Here is a 15,345-nt window from a genome sequence, read left to right as displayed (position 1 = left end):
TATCATTCCTCTTTGTTGTGTCTAGTGGGGGCCACCTTTCTAGTATGTTAATACAAGAGAAGATATATGGCTTTCATGGTCAGTCGGGGTTAGGGTGAACTGGGATACTATCGGGCCAGAGGGCACTTAGCCGGTATATCAAGAGGTGGTGGGATGGGAGACTTGTCGCCCATATTTCTTTCAATCCGAGTCAGGCGGCCTAGGAGGGTGCTCGCAAGGTGCAAGCACAAGGGAAGGGCGAGGGGTTACAATTATATCATCACATCATCCGTAGGGCCAGGGCTTTACATCTCAGCCTGGCCAGAGAAGGAGAGAAAAGGTGGGGGCTGAGCACGCAGTGTTACTTGAGAGGGGGGAGAAGGCTCTGTAGCCTGTTGGACCTTATATTGTTTATGTTGCAGGGGGCACACATGGAACATACAAACGAGGTAGAACTAGGTTAGTGTGTCTATAGGTACATTAAAGAGGTGTGCGAAGTTCTGCTTACAATATGGGGTGCGTGATTCAATGCTCAGGGGTTATACATATGTTACAAAGGACACTATTATACAGTAGACACACATCATAATGAAGCATGCATATTGAGATAGTAATTGAATATATTTGAGTCGTACATTTTTAGAAGCTCATTGAGTATATATTGATATCATACATTGCTAAGTGTGTTCTGTAACAACCAATAATCCTTGCTTGGTGATGAAAGGCTTAAACATGCAGTTCATGGCTCTGCGTGCAATCTGGGATGGTTGAGGGTCACCTTATTTCAATTTATACAATCAATCCCGCGGATACAACAACAGAAGTGAATTTATAGTCCCTTCAGAGGGATTAGCTGTATGGGTGAAACAGGGCGGCACACAGGCTATGTATACGTATCTGGCACTTCAAACAGGGAACAGAGTTGGGGGTTTATCCTCAGCATATGTCATAAATATGGGGTCTGCGAGTGGACAGGACAAGGTTTATGGAGATAGCTTGTTTTTCTCTAACCCTAGTTTCAGCCCGGTCATCTGCAGTGGACTGCGGAAGGTGAAAGATACAGTGTTTGTCATGTAACTTGTTTGCGCCTAGTCTCCCATGAGAACAGGCCTGCAGCAGGGACGCTGAGGGGAGGAGGGCGAGGGAAGTGTCTGGCTTGCTGTGCGTGGTCAGGAGGAGAGAGCTGCAGCCCTGCAGACCTCTTGTGTTTGTGAGGCCTAAGTTATTATATTCAAAATGGAGTCTGAGCGTGCTACAAAATGGAGTCTGCTATCATGCAGCCACATGTGTCAACCCGCAGCCATCCCACATCCCAGGCCACAGGCGCATGGGTGGCTCCTGGACGAGTCATAGTCTGCACGTTGGTGAGATAGAAGGGGAGGGGGGCCTTGCAGACCCTTCCTTCCATACACAACCTCTAAATATTGCAGTTGATTCTTTGTAAAAATCATGCTTCCAATAAATAACATGCAGCACAGACCAAGCCTCAAGCTGAAGATCGCTCTCAGGCCACCACCTGGTGTGCTAGACTAGAGAACAAGTCTCAATAGGTGAATATGGCAACACTGCACAAGCCTCGAGCCTAAGATCGTTCTCAGGGCACCACCAAACAAAGACATTTAGTGATGTCTTCCCAAGCACTTGCAGGTTCTCAATGTCACTGGGCCTAGTAAAATCGTTGTTTGTTCCTCTGGTGTACCCCTCCCTTGCCTTGTTGCCCCCTGAAACACTTGTGTATGGGCGCAATATAAATAAAATGTCATATCATATCACCGGCTGCATTGGACTAGAGAACAATTCCCAACAGATGAATATGGAAACACTGCCCAAGCCTCGAGCCTAAGATTGCTCTCAGGGCACTATGGGCCATATTGGACTAGCGAGCAAGTCTCAATAGTTTAACGTGACATTACTGCCCAATCCACGAGCCTAAGATTTCTCTCAGGGCACTATGGGCCGTATTGGACTAGCGAGCAAGTCTCAATAGGTTAATGTGACATTACTGCCCAATCCCCGAGCCTAAGATTGCTCTCAGGGCACTATGGGCCATATTGGACTAGCAAGTGAGTCTCAATAGGTTAACGTTACATTACTGCCCAATCTCTGAGCCTAAGATTGCTCTCAGGGCACTATGGGCCAGATTGGACTAGCGAGCAAGTCTCAATAGCTTAACTTGACATTACTGCCCAATTCTCGTGCCTAAGTTTGCTCTCAGGGCACTATGGGCCGTATTGGACTAGCCAATGAGTCTCAATGGGCCTCATTACGACCCTTGCGGAAATGGAAAAATGATGGCGGAAATGCAATACCGCCATCGAACACCGCTCGTTGCGATCATGACCCGTCACCGTAAAGTACGATGCCATTAGCGACACCGCAGTGAACGGCAACGCTAACTGCACCAAGTACGCGCACGCGCGCCTTGCAAAACCGGAATCACCGCCATGGCGCAACGGTACGCGAATTCTGACCCTAGCGGACATGTACTGAACGCCATCAAGCACGTCGTAAAGTACCATTCCGCCATGGCGAGAAATACGGCAACGCGAACCAACCGTAAATGGCCCACTGAGTGCCTGTACTCCACTCCCTGGCCTCATTGCACAACTCCTGGCAGGCGCAATGTACACACACTATGCAACCCGTGAAATCCACTATTCACCCATGCATGCCAACGTAGAAAAGCATGCAGGGGCTCAAAGCGCCCCGTGAGTGGGCATCCATGTACGGCATGTCACCATAGCCGTACTGACGCAGCACAGGCATGTGAAGGTACAACACATCAAAATGAAAATCAAGAACACATGACACAAAACAACAGTAGTCCCCCATCGCTTGCCACCAGCGCAAGGCAACATCCACAACAGCATCCTGAGGGGGATTGCACCAGCCCTGTACTCATGCCAGTAAACAAACCAACCATCAGCAGAAGCATGTACCACACAAGTCAACTCAGAAGGCGGAACACAAAGCAGATCAACATGCAATACATACCGCCACAAAGCGAAAATCGCCACATCACCTGCAAAGAACAACGCAACACGACAAATATCGGAATACAATTTAAATGCACATCCAAATGACAAAGGCCCCACATCAATTTGCAAAATCCCACCAAAACAACCATCATCACCGAGGGCTGCATCTGCAATAATTGACCGGCTTCCACTTGTGTGACGCCCTGTACCATCATGGCACACAGGGCTTACATCAACGTTCCAAAAGGCAACATGGAAGCGGCAAGAACCGCAGGTCCGTCCCATGAGGCAGGCACTAGTCGAGCTGAAAGGCCGAAATGTTGCACCTAGCCACCAGTACAGCGTAAGGGCATGTGGCCCATTGGCGATCGTCCCATATGATCGAAATGGTGCTCCACTGATTCACCCGAAGCTGCAGGAGTCGAGAGTAAAAACCATCTGGAGGAGTGGCGTAGAGATGGCATCTGCAATAGGGCAGGAGATACCTGTCACCCAAAAGAAACACAAATCAACCGATTGCATTACGGGACTCATGATGCATTACAATCTTCATTCAACACACCAAATCCACACCCATATGCATGCTAGCCCACTCCAAAGGAATATACACACCCCTAATCCAGTATCGAATCACAACGAAACCAATCGAGCTAAATACACCATTGGCAACGTCGGTTACTGTGCATGCGTCCGTCAAGATAGAACCCATGACATGGGATTAGTAACGTGCCTAGACACACGTGTATGAAGGCGCGTCGAGACAGGGAGGATCCGACAAGGGCAGAGAGACGTATGTCCCACTATGGCAGCCTTGCATCACATAACGCAGGGGAAGGGGAGTGAACCAAGAAACCCATGTACATGGCAGACCCTAAACGGATTCATCAGTCCATGCATCCACACATCATTCCCTCATCCCGCAATGAAAACGCATGAATATTCACTCACATAATATGTGAAACTTCCATCGCGTCTGTGCGTAATGCAGTCCGCAAAAACCACTGTGCCCCCGGCCGGATCTGTAGTGTTGTGAAGCAAGATGGATTTGGGAACGTCCTGCCTTATCGTCCACTACGCTATTGCGCATCCCATTCAATTCATATCATTCATTGCCTGCTCGTTATGGGCCATGTCCCAAGGACATTCTACAATAGAACGTTACATTTCCAGCCAGACCTGTGGGCGTATCCTCGCCGCTACTTCAAAACCCAAAATGCTGGCCTTCGAATTCCTCACTTGCAACATTACGTCGAAAAGGCTTCTGTGAACGCTTGCATTCACAATTACATCAATGTAGTGCGGCTGTGTGTCATAATGCTAACTGGCTGCAATCACAAATGGGACGCCACGCCCGTCGGTGAAGTACGTTACTGTGCTGCATGAGGGTCGGCCATCGATCGAGCCCTACATACCACTGACTCTTCACAGGTATGTAAGCGGCTGCAATCATAGCATGTGTAACAATGGGAGCATAGCATGAAAATCAGTCAAAGTACATCACACTGCCATCGGGATTTGATACATGATTCCAATCCCAAGATGCCATGCGGCCAAATGCAGCCTTACGTGCGGGCCGTGCTCGACCAGAAGGGATTGCATCTGCCACAGATTCATTCAATCAGCACAGGTGGAGGCCATACAGGCCGACAGCACATATATTGCAGACCCAAACCCCTCCCACAACCACTCCCACTCCAAAATGCTACCGGCAGGACTAGCGATGTTGGGCCTGGGGTACCAGATAGCACTGCAAGTGCTACAACTACAAGAAGACGACGAACAACAACAGGTACAACAACCGGGCGCACAGGTGAGACGGAGGAGAAGGAGGAGGAGGAGGGCAAGGCAGGGTCAGCAAGGCCCACAAGCACTGCCACCACCACCACGCAGGCGGCCCGCAATCCCACGCCTCCGAGCCGATCCGTTCAACCTCACTGCTGAGCAGATCCACACCCTCTACCGTTTGGACCGGGACACCATAATCGCCATTGTGGACATGACACATGCTGACCTCGTGAGCATGATAGATAGCCCAACCGCCATCCCACCCCTACTGAAGGTGGTGTCTGCACTCCACTTCCTGGCCACAGGCACCTACCAGCACACAGTGGGACAGTTGCATGGCATTTCACAGCCACTGTTCTCACGGACACTCTTCCAAGTGCACGATGCCCTCCTGAAGCACGCCGACGACCACATCACACTACCACGCACGTACCAGGAGATTACCAACGCTAAAGTGGGATTCCATGCACTTGGCGGCATCCCGGGTTGCATTGGTGCCATCGACTGCACCCATGTTGAATTGGTTGTCCCACATGCCATGGAGGTCCAGTACCGCAACCGGAAACAATTTCATTCAATCAATGTGCAAATGGTGTGTGACTCCAACAAGATCTTTACGCATTGTTGTGCCAGATTTCCAGGATCTACCCATGATTCAATGGTCCTGAGGAACACAAGAATACCACGCTACATGGAGCGACACGCAGGGCACAGATCCTGGCTACTCGGTGAGTCTCATTTCATGCATGACATCGTGGCCCATTTGATGCGTCAATGTCCTTGCAGGGGGGGGGGGGGGCTACTTAGCACTATCATTCCACTGACACCCTTTATTCGTCTCATACAGGTGATGCCGGGTATCCACTGAAGAGATGGCTCCTTACACCAATCCGGAACCCACAGAACGAGCATGAGGAGGACTACAACCATGCCCACTCACGTACCCGTGTGGTCATTGAACAGGCATTCGGCCTACTGAAGGCTCGTTTCCGCAGCCTCAGCAGGTCTGGCGGGGCACTCATATACAGCCATGAGAAGGTTTCTAAGATGGTCATGGCATGTGTCATGCTGCACAACATGTGCATACGTAGGAATGTGCCCATGCCCCCTGACGCTGTACTGCATGCACCTGAGGATGATGATGATGATGAGGGTGGGGATGTGGAGGCACCTCAAGGAGTCCATGAGGCACAGGATGCACGTGCAATCCGACAGAGCATCATAGATGCATGCTTCTAGCAACCACGCATGGTGCCTATTACACGGAAAGGGGACCTGTGGCACTGTGTGTGTGTAGTACAGGCACATTGTGGACTGTACGCCTATGAAGGCCTCGTACGCAAATATCAATGTCCACACATGTCATTGGATGATAATGAGGTGCTGTATTGTTAATGTGATTTGATTTATACACCCTATGGACCCGCCACCCAGTGAAGCCCAACACACCCCCTCCACCCTACTACCTCCCCCCCCAACACCAGTGTCCAAATATGCATGCTGTCCGTGGGTAGACGCTATTGCAAGCCCCCTCTACGGGTATCAGGGGCACCCCTGCCCGTGGAGCGCAGGTTCCTGCCAGATCTGCGTTGGGGGCTGCCCTGGACGGAACTTGCCACGGATGAGGTCTCTGCCTGCTCGCGTCCATGCATGTCTCTGAGGGTTTGTGAGAGCTCCGAGAGCACACGGCGCACAGCAGCAAGTTCAGCACAAACGTCTTTGGACGTCGCATGCAGTTCCCCCCTCAGGCTCTCGGTGCTTTTCTCCATTTGTGCTCTCAGGCTCTCGGTGCTTTTCTCCATTTGTGCTCTCAGGCTCTCGGTGCTTCTCTCCATTTCTCCCCTGAGGCTCTCACTACTTTTCTCTATTTGTGCCCTGAGTGTCTCGGTGGATGTTTCCATGGCTGCCCTGGAACCCCCGCATTCATTTGCATGGTCCTTGAGTAGCGTGGACGCTTCCTGCTGTTGCTCGATCAGCAGGTCGAGGGACTGTTGCCTCTGCTGGGCCATGGACATTTGCGGTGGTGTGACAGGGGGGCTGCTCAACACATGTTGCCTTGGCACAGGACTTGTGGGGGTTGGCCAGTCGTCGTCTTCAGGGTGCCCCTGCGTGGTTTCGTCATGGTGTAGGGGATGGAACATGCAGGGGGATTGGGAAAGGTCATGGATGGTACCTACGTCGCCAGCACTGTTTTCCGTGTCGGAGCATGCTGGCATGACAGCTGTGTCACCTATGGTGCTGCTACCACCAGAGGCAGTGCCATCAGATACGTTCTTTGGGGGGACCTGTGGTGCTGGGGTTGTGGACTTGCTGGCTGCTGGGGTGCCTGTTGCAGTCCCCTCCAGTGTGCTGCCACTTGATTCCTGCTGCTGCCGTGTCTTGATCCTTGCACCTGAGGTGGAGGCTCTTGGGACGTTGGTCCTGGCCCTCTTTGCAGGCGTGCTGGTAGGGGTGTCCTGCAGCTCTTCGTTGGTATCGGACCCTGTGGTGGAGTAAAGAGGGGCGAGCGTTAGTTATGGGTCTGTCGGATTTGGAATGGCAACGTATCAAATGCATTGGGGTGGTACATGAGGCTGATTTGGGACTGGGCCTTGGAGGTGGTCTCATTTTCGTGTGGATTGAGGATGCATTCATTTGGCTGCCTGCAGTTAGGGGGTGCATGCTGCACATGTAGGGGTTGTTTATGGCTTCTTGATTGATTTGTTTGTTCATTCTGACTTTTAGAGGGCGCTGTCAGGGCTAAGTATGTATTGCACTATGGGGTCACATGGTACTGCACATGTTCGTGGTTTGTGGATTTCGCATTGTTTCTCTTGGCCAACCTACCAGATTCTCCGGATGTCGGCACTCCTTTCTCCATCCCTCCGACTCCCTCTATGCTCTCCATTCCTATGGTGGAGGCGCAGATTTCCTCCCAGGGGGTCAACTTGATGGGCGACTCTGAACCCCCCCCGGTAGCTGTGGCGATGTTCCTGTTCGCAGAAAGTATGCTGCGTACGCGGATCCGCAGGTCGTCCCACCGCTTGCGACATTGCTGTGGCGTGCGGGGTGTTGTCCCCACCGCACTTACGCGCTGTGCCACCAGGGCCCATATGGCCTTCTTGTTGGCAAGGGCCGTCCTGGTCATTTGACTGGAGAAGACGACGGCGGAATTTTCCTGTAGGGTCTCGGTGAGCACGGTCAGTTCCTCTCGGGAGAAGTGTACCTGCCGCTTGCGGTCACACGCTTTCTTGGCTACCTTTCCCATATTTATTTTTTTAACTGGGGTTGCTAACGGGTTGGGATGTGTCAGGGTCGGATTTTTTATGGTTGTGTTGGGATTCGGATTTTATAGTTGTGCGGCGTGCTGTTTCCCGTTCCGGCCACATGCTTTTACTTCCGTTTCCGTATATTTACGGTGGCCGTAATTTGCGGTGCACGCTCGTTACGGTGACCGCTCATTACGGTGACCGCTAAGATGGGTGGCGGTATTGCACCTGGTGCAGCGTACGGCGGCGGTAAGGGCCGTTTTGGGGTCATTTCCGCCATCGCAGCCTTTCGGATTCCGCCATGGCGTAATGCTCGTGCCCGATGGGTCGTGATTGGCCGCACTTTGCTCCTTCGTGCAATGGCGGAAACGCTATTTGCGCTGTTGCGGTCCGGTCAGTCGATTTCCGCAAGGGTCGTAATGAGGGCCAATAGGTTAATGTGACATTACTGGCCAATCCTCGTGCCTAAGACTGCTCTCAGGGCACTAGGGGCCGTATTGGACTAGTGAGCAAGTCTCAATAGCTTAACATGTCTTTACTGCCCAAGCCTCGAACCTAAGATTGCTCTCAAGGCACTACGGGCTGTATTGGACTAGCGAGTGAGTCTCAATAGGTTAACGTGACATTACTGCCCAATCCTCGAGCCTAAGATCTCTCTCAGGGCACTATGGGCCTTATTGGACTAGCAAATGAGTCTCAATAGGTTAACGTGACATTACTGCCCAATCCCCGAGCCTAAGATTGCTTTCAGAGCACTATGGGCCGTATTGGACTAGCGAGCAAGTCTCAATAGGTTAACGTGACATTACTGCCAAATCCTCGAGCCTAAGATTGCTCTCAGGGCACTATGGGCCGTATTGGACTAGCGAGCAAGTCTCAATAGGTTAACGTGACATTACTGCCCAATCCCCGAGCCTAAGATTGTTCTCAGGGCACTATGGGCCATATTGGACTAGCAAGTGAGTTTCAATAGGTTAACGTGACATTACTGCCCAATCCCTGAGCCTAAGATTGCTCTCAGGGCACTATGGGCCGTATTGGACTAGTGAGTGAGTCTCAATGGCTTAACGCGACTTTACTGCCCAATCCACGAGCCTAAGATTGCTCTCAGGGCACTATGGGCCATATTGGACTAGTGAGCAAGTCTCAATAGCTTAAAGTGACATTACTGCCCAATCCTCGAGCCTAAGATTGCTCTGAGGGCACTATGGGCCTTATTGGACTAGCTAGTGAGTCTCAATAGGTTAATGTGACATTACTGGCCAATCCTCGTGCCTAAGACTGCTCTCAGGGCACTATGGGCCGTATTGGACTAGCGAGCAAGTCTCAATAGCTTAACATGACTTTACTGCCCAAGCCTCGAACCTAAGATTGCTCTCAAGGCACTATGGGCTGTATTGGACTAGCGAGTGAGTCTCAATAGGTTAACATGACATTACTGCCCAATCCTCGAACCTAAGATCGCTCTTGGGCCACCAACGGCTGCATTGGACTAGCAAACAAGTCTCAATAGGTGAACTTGGCAACACTGCACAAGCCTAGGATATCTCTCAAGGCACCAACGGCTGTATTGGACTAGTGAGGGAGTCTCAATAGGTGAACATTGCAACAATGCTCAAGCCTTGAGCCCAAGATATCTCTCAGGGCACCACTGATTGCATTGAAGTAGCGAGCGAGTGTCAATAGGTGAACATGGCATCACTGCCCACGCCTCGAGCATGGGTTCACTCTCAGGCCACCACCGGCTGCATTGGACTAGCAGGTGAGTCTCAATAGGTGAGCATGGCATCACTGCCCAAGCCTAAGATCTCTCTCAGGGCACCATCGGCCGCATTGGACTGACAAACAAGTCTTTCATTTTCTCTGCTCACAGAGCTGGACGGTGCCGGCAGACTAGGCTCCAGAAATTACATGATCGCTTCAAGACCGCTTCCCTTCAGGCAACAGGTGACAATGGAGGGTAGAATCTGTTGTGAGTCTGTGTTGGCAGAATGGCATCTGCAAATGTCTGCCAAAACAAGCATCTGGGGTTAAATATCCTCTGGCCCCCTCTCCTAGCAGAGGGCTCCTAAGCCCCCCAAGAATGAACAGATATTAAATTCAGGGCTTTGCAGGTGGAAGTCATGGACTTTATTGTGGTTGAAATCAGTATGTGAGAAAGCTTTCTTTCATTTTGTTAGTACATTATTAAAACACATTAAATGGTTTTGTATATCGCGCTTCATGCTGGAGTCCAGCCTTTAACTGCGGGACCGGGTTTTGAGCCCATGTTGCTCTTCGTTGTCTTGTCTTCCAAGTTGTTGGATATTAGCAATGATGGGGCGCCATCCCCACTAGATACTAGAGATGTGATGACGGTAGTTCTCGGGGTAACATTTAGTGAGTTCTTGGTCTCAGCACAGAGGGTCCAGGGGCTTTCTGAGATTAATCCTAGGTTGCAATGATCAGAGTGTGTCCCCCTCCTGGAATCTACGCATTGGTATTTTCTGCAGAGCAGTAAAAATGGCACCCGGGCATTTTCATAAAATATTAGAAAGTCAGATGGGACGATAGAGGGAAGTTGAGGGGAGTCTCCCATACACTTTACCTCATTGGCACAAGCTTGTTCTTTCTGTGAATCCTAAAGGAAGGGGGATGTGGTTGGAGTTTATCTGGTTGAAAGTCCATGTTTAAATGCAGTGTAGCATGTCCTGTGCCATTCTCACTGTGGGAAGAAACTGGTGCTTTTCCTTTAAATCTCAGTTCAGTCCTTGTTTCCTCAGTAGTGCTGTTTGTTATATATTTGTGTTTGCCCACTTGTAATGAGGTCATCAGTGATTACATAATCGAGGGGCCAAACATGCGTCTGATTGGTGAAGAACTGCTGAGCTAGTGTCAGATGCCTGTGTTTATCGTTTGCATATGGATATGGGAAGCTTTAATGTACTATTTCTGTCATTTCCGAAGAAATAAAATGGTAGAACGTATCTGCATGGCCCCGATTCTTAAAATATCCACCTATGTTTTTCACCCACTGTTTTATTCCCGTATGCTCTTCCAAATAAATATAAAATACACTCTTCCTGCTGCAAATCCCCTCTGTCACATTACATGTTATGACTAGAGCACCACTACTCTGCCTCCTATCGGGGTGTCTGTCCCCAGCAGATGGCACCCTAGTATTCAAAGTGTTGTTAGCTACTATTTGAGTAATTAACTCATGCACATCACTACTACTGAGAACCAGTCTGCATGTTACAAGTGATGCCTGAGATTGTGAACGTGTTGACACTAATAATGTGCTTCTCCTTTTATTTCAATAGGTGACTGATGGCCCAAAACATGCAACAACAGTGATTGCTAAATTCTCTGGACCAATGAACTGCAAAGCTTCAAACCAGCATTACAGACTAATGATAGCAACAGTGCTTGATAATGATAGCAACAGTGCTTGATAATGACGGCAACAGTGCTTGATAATGACGGCAACAGTGCTTGATAATGATGGCAACAGTGCTCGATGTGCAGTAATACAAGGCTTTTTGTTTTGTATATTATTCCCGAAAGAACACACATGAGTGCTAGTTTATATACATTATGAAAGTAAGACTAGTTTGTTTAAAGAATTGTTTTGAAACCCCAGTAAATTTAAAATACCAGTATCCATGCACTGAATATTTTAAAAGCTTTAGTCAGAGGAAAAAGATTGTTTGTCACCAGAAATGATCTCCAGACGAGAAAGCTCACTCGTGCCCTTAATTTTATAAAAGGTTCAGTGGAAATGGTCCTCTTATTAAGCACCTGACAAAACAAAGTGGCGAGAAACCTTACACATGCACAGAATGTGGAGAATGTTGCCATCTCAAGAACATACGTATTGCCCACGTGAGGACATAGGTGAAAATCCTTATCAGTGCAATGAATGTGAGAATAATGTCCACTTGCGTGATACACTTATCCATCAACAGAAAGTACATAAAGGCCAGAAACCTCATGTGTGCAGTGAATGTGGGAAAGGGTTTGCTCAGAAGGGACATCTTTCTATCCACCAGAGAACACATACAGGTGAGAAACATCATGTGTGCACTGAATGTGGGAAAGGGTTTGCTCAGAACTGGCTGCTTACTGGCCACCTGAGAACACATACAGGTGAGAGACCACACTGGTGCACTGAATGTGGGAAAGGGTTTGCTCAGAAGTGGCAGCTTACTGACCACCTCAGAACACATACAGGTGAGAGACCTCATACATGCACGGAATGTGGGAAAGGGTTTGCTAGGAAGGGACAACTTGTCAGCCACCAGAGAACACATACGGGTGAAAAACCTCATGTGTGCACTGCATGTGGGAAAGAGTTTGCTCAGAAGTGGCAGCTTAGTGGCCACCTCAGAACACACACGGGTGAGAAACCTCATGTGTGCACTGAATGTGGGAAAGGGTTTGCTGAGAAGGGAAATCTTACTATCCACCAGAGAACACATACAGGTGAGAGACCTTATGTGTGCACTGAATGTGGGAAAGGGTTTGCTCAGAAGGGAAAGCTTACTATCCACCAGAGAACACATACAGGTGAGAAACCTCATGTGTGCACTGAATGTGGGAAAGAGTTTACTCAGATGGGCCATCTTTCTATCCACCAGAGAACACATACAGGTGAGAAAAGTCATATGTGCACTGAATGTGGGAAAGGGTTTGCTGAGAAGGGAAATCTTACTATCCACCAGAGAACACATACAGGTGAGAGACCACATGGGTGCACTGAATGTGGGAAAGGGTTTTCTCAGAAGTGGCAGCTTACTGGCCACCTCACAACACACACAGATGAGAGACCTCATACATGCATGGAATGTGGGAAAGGGTTTGCTAGGAAGGGACAACTTGTCAGCCACCAGAGAACACATACGGGTGTGAAACCTCATGTGTGCACTGAATGTGGGAAAGAGTTTGCTCAGAAGTGGCAGCTTACTGGCCACCTCAGAACACATACGGGTGAGAAACCTCATGTGTGCACTGAATGTGGGAAAGGGTTTGCTCATAAGCTAATTCTTTCTATCCACCAGAGAATACATACAGGTGGGAAACCTCATGTGTGCACTGAATGCGGGAAAGAGTTTGCTCAGAAGGGAAAGCTTACTATCCACCAGAGAACACATACAGGTGAGACACCTTATGTGTGCACTGAATGTGGGAAAGGGTTTGCTCAGAAGTGTCAGCTTACTGGACATCTGAGAAGACATACAGGTGAGAGACCTTATGTATGCACTGCATGTGGGAAAGGGTTTGTTAGGAAGGGACATCTTATTAGCCACCAGAGAACACATACAGGTGAGAGATCTCATGTGTGTACTGAATGTGGAAAAGGATTTGTTCAGATGAGAGATCTTACTATCCACCAGAGAACACATACAGGTGGGAGACCTTATGTGTGCACTGAATGTGGGAAAGGGTTTGCTGAGAAGGGAAATCTTACTATCCACCAGAGAACACATACAGGTGAGAGACCTAATGTGTGCACTGAATGTGGGAAAGGGTTTGCTGAGAAGGGAGATCTTACTCTTCACCAGAGAACACATACAGGTTAGAAACCTCATATGTGCACAGAATGAGGAAAAAGCTTCAGTCTGAGCAGTACCCTTATTAGGCACCATCGTAAACATACACTTGAGTATTCATTTCAGTGTACTTCATATGGGAAGTACTTCAGTACACAGTATGGTCTTATCCACCAGGAGACAGGACATGTAGCTGAAGAAATCGCCTCAGCAATTGAAGCTTCAGAGGGGAGGAGGTGCTTCTTCAATGGGACAGAGTTTGGCTAGTGACTAACACTGTGAAGAACCTGCCTGCACAGCTGCTGCCAGTTTCCTTTGGAACACAACTAGTGGCTGATTATTGTCAGATGAATCTCTGTGGTTTGAAATGTGTCCCTTCTGGAATATTCTGAAACAAAACTGTACCTTCTGTGCTAAGATACCCATCCTGTGGAACACTTTGCTTAAAATAAATAATAGGCACCAAGAATTTGAAACCGCTTAAAGACTCAGTGGTGGAATCATTGACTATAGGCCCTCATTGGATGCATGCGGGAAACCATTCTAGGATCTGTAGAGAAACTGTAAAGAACAAACACATATTTTACTTTACATGAATTGCTATGTGCAGTCAGGCGTGAATTACAAGGAGTTACAATGTTTCTATCACTTAATTTAAAAAATGTCTCTACTGGGAATGAAAATTACATTTTTACACTCCTATAAAGTAATTTTACCTTCAACTTCAAAGCATAGGGATTAAAACATTCCAAATTGAAATAATCTTAATACACTGATTCTCGCATGGGTAATAAGACTCAAGCTTGGCACAACACATGTGAAAAGCCAACGTTCGCAGAGGGGAAAACATGGAGAATGGAATCCATAAAACTGGAATTTCCAATATTACTCCAGAGTAATGAATGCTACACCTACAACACCCTCCTCGCTGAATGCTGCAGCATTCCACGTTTGCAACAATTTCTATGGCACTACAGTCTCCTCAGAATCTCCTCTAGCGTCTTACACTGTTACCTTTCTCTAGTAGAACACTCTTCTCAGGATCCCCGCTAGTGCATTACACTATTGCCTATCTCCAGTGGAGCACTCTTCTCCTCCAGATCCCCTCTAGTGCATTACACTGTTGCCTTTCTCTAGTGGAGCACTTAAGTTTAGTCGATAGTTCCCTGGCCTGGGGTCGGCATGTGGCGGTACAATCACATACGTAAGGATGCATGTCCACTGTTAAAGCACTGTTTTAAAATAAATTGGCTTGGTGTGAAGGGCATGGAAGGGATGTCAAGTGTTCCATTCAATTATATGTATATGTACTTAAAAAGATGACATTTTATTAATAGAGTAGAAAAGGCAAATAGAATAGAAGTATTCACTATGCAGTGAGGCAGTAAAACTCGTGCAAATGTGGAAATGGAATGGTGCCTTTGGTCTAAAATGAAAGTGTTGTGGGTGTAATGATATCATAGCCGTTCTCTCTGAATTCCAAGAAGGAATGACGGACAAAAATGTTTACCAAATGAAATTGGTCCTGAATAAGCTCAGATGCCGAATTTAAACCTTACCCAAGTGTGTTCATTAACTGACTGAAATGGTGATTAAAAGAACAGTGAACTTCAGCTAATGTGTCATTGTGTTAACATTCAAAATACATTGTTAGTACTACCTCTGTTTGTATGTTAAATCAGTTTCTTTTTTCTGCCTTTGATTTGGAGTAAACTGCTTCCTGGAACAGAGATGACTTTTTTTGTTTAAAGTAGTGTGATGGCCGTCTTGATTTCAGTTTTACATTCTATTATCCAATTTCGCAGAACCATCAAAACGTGACTT

General features: G+C 48.2%; 1 protein-coding gene across 4 annotated transcripts in view; it reads left to right on the top strand.

Annotated features, from left to right (window-relative positions):
- Positions 1–15,134, top strand: part of LOC138468427 (zinc finger protein 615-like) — an 85,360-nt gene extending 70,226 nt beyond the window's left edge. For all 4 annotated transcript variants that reach the window (XM_069608983.1, XM_069608986.1, XM_069608984.1 and 1 more), the window contains one exon: positions 11,293–15,134. In XM_069608983.1, coding sequence (XP_069465084.1) covers positions 11,803–13,551 — 1,749 coding nt within the window. In that variant the 5' untranslated portion in view covers positions 11,293–11,802 and the 3' untranslated portion in view covers positions 13,552–15,134. The remainder of the gene's footprint in view (positions 1–11,292) is intronic.
- The last annotated feature ends 211 nt before the right edge of the window (positions 15,135–15,345 follow it).

The sequence above is a fragment of the Ambystoma mexicanum genome, chromosome 4q (assembly GCF_040938575.1).
Source record: "Ambystoma mexicanum isolate Mex_15411 chromosome 4q, UKY_AmexF1_1, whole genome shotgun sequence".
In the NCBI taxonomy this organism is placed as follows: Eukaryota; Metazoa; Chordata; class Amphibia; order Caudata; family Ambystomatidae; genus Ambystoma; species Ambystoma mexicanum.
This window is presented reverse-complemented; position numbering and strand designations above follow the sequence as displayed.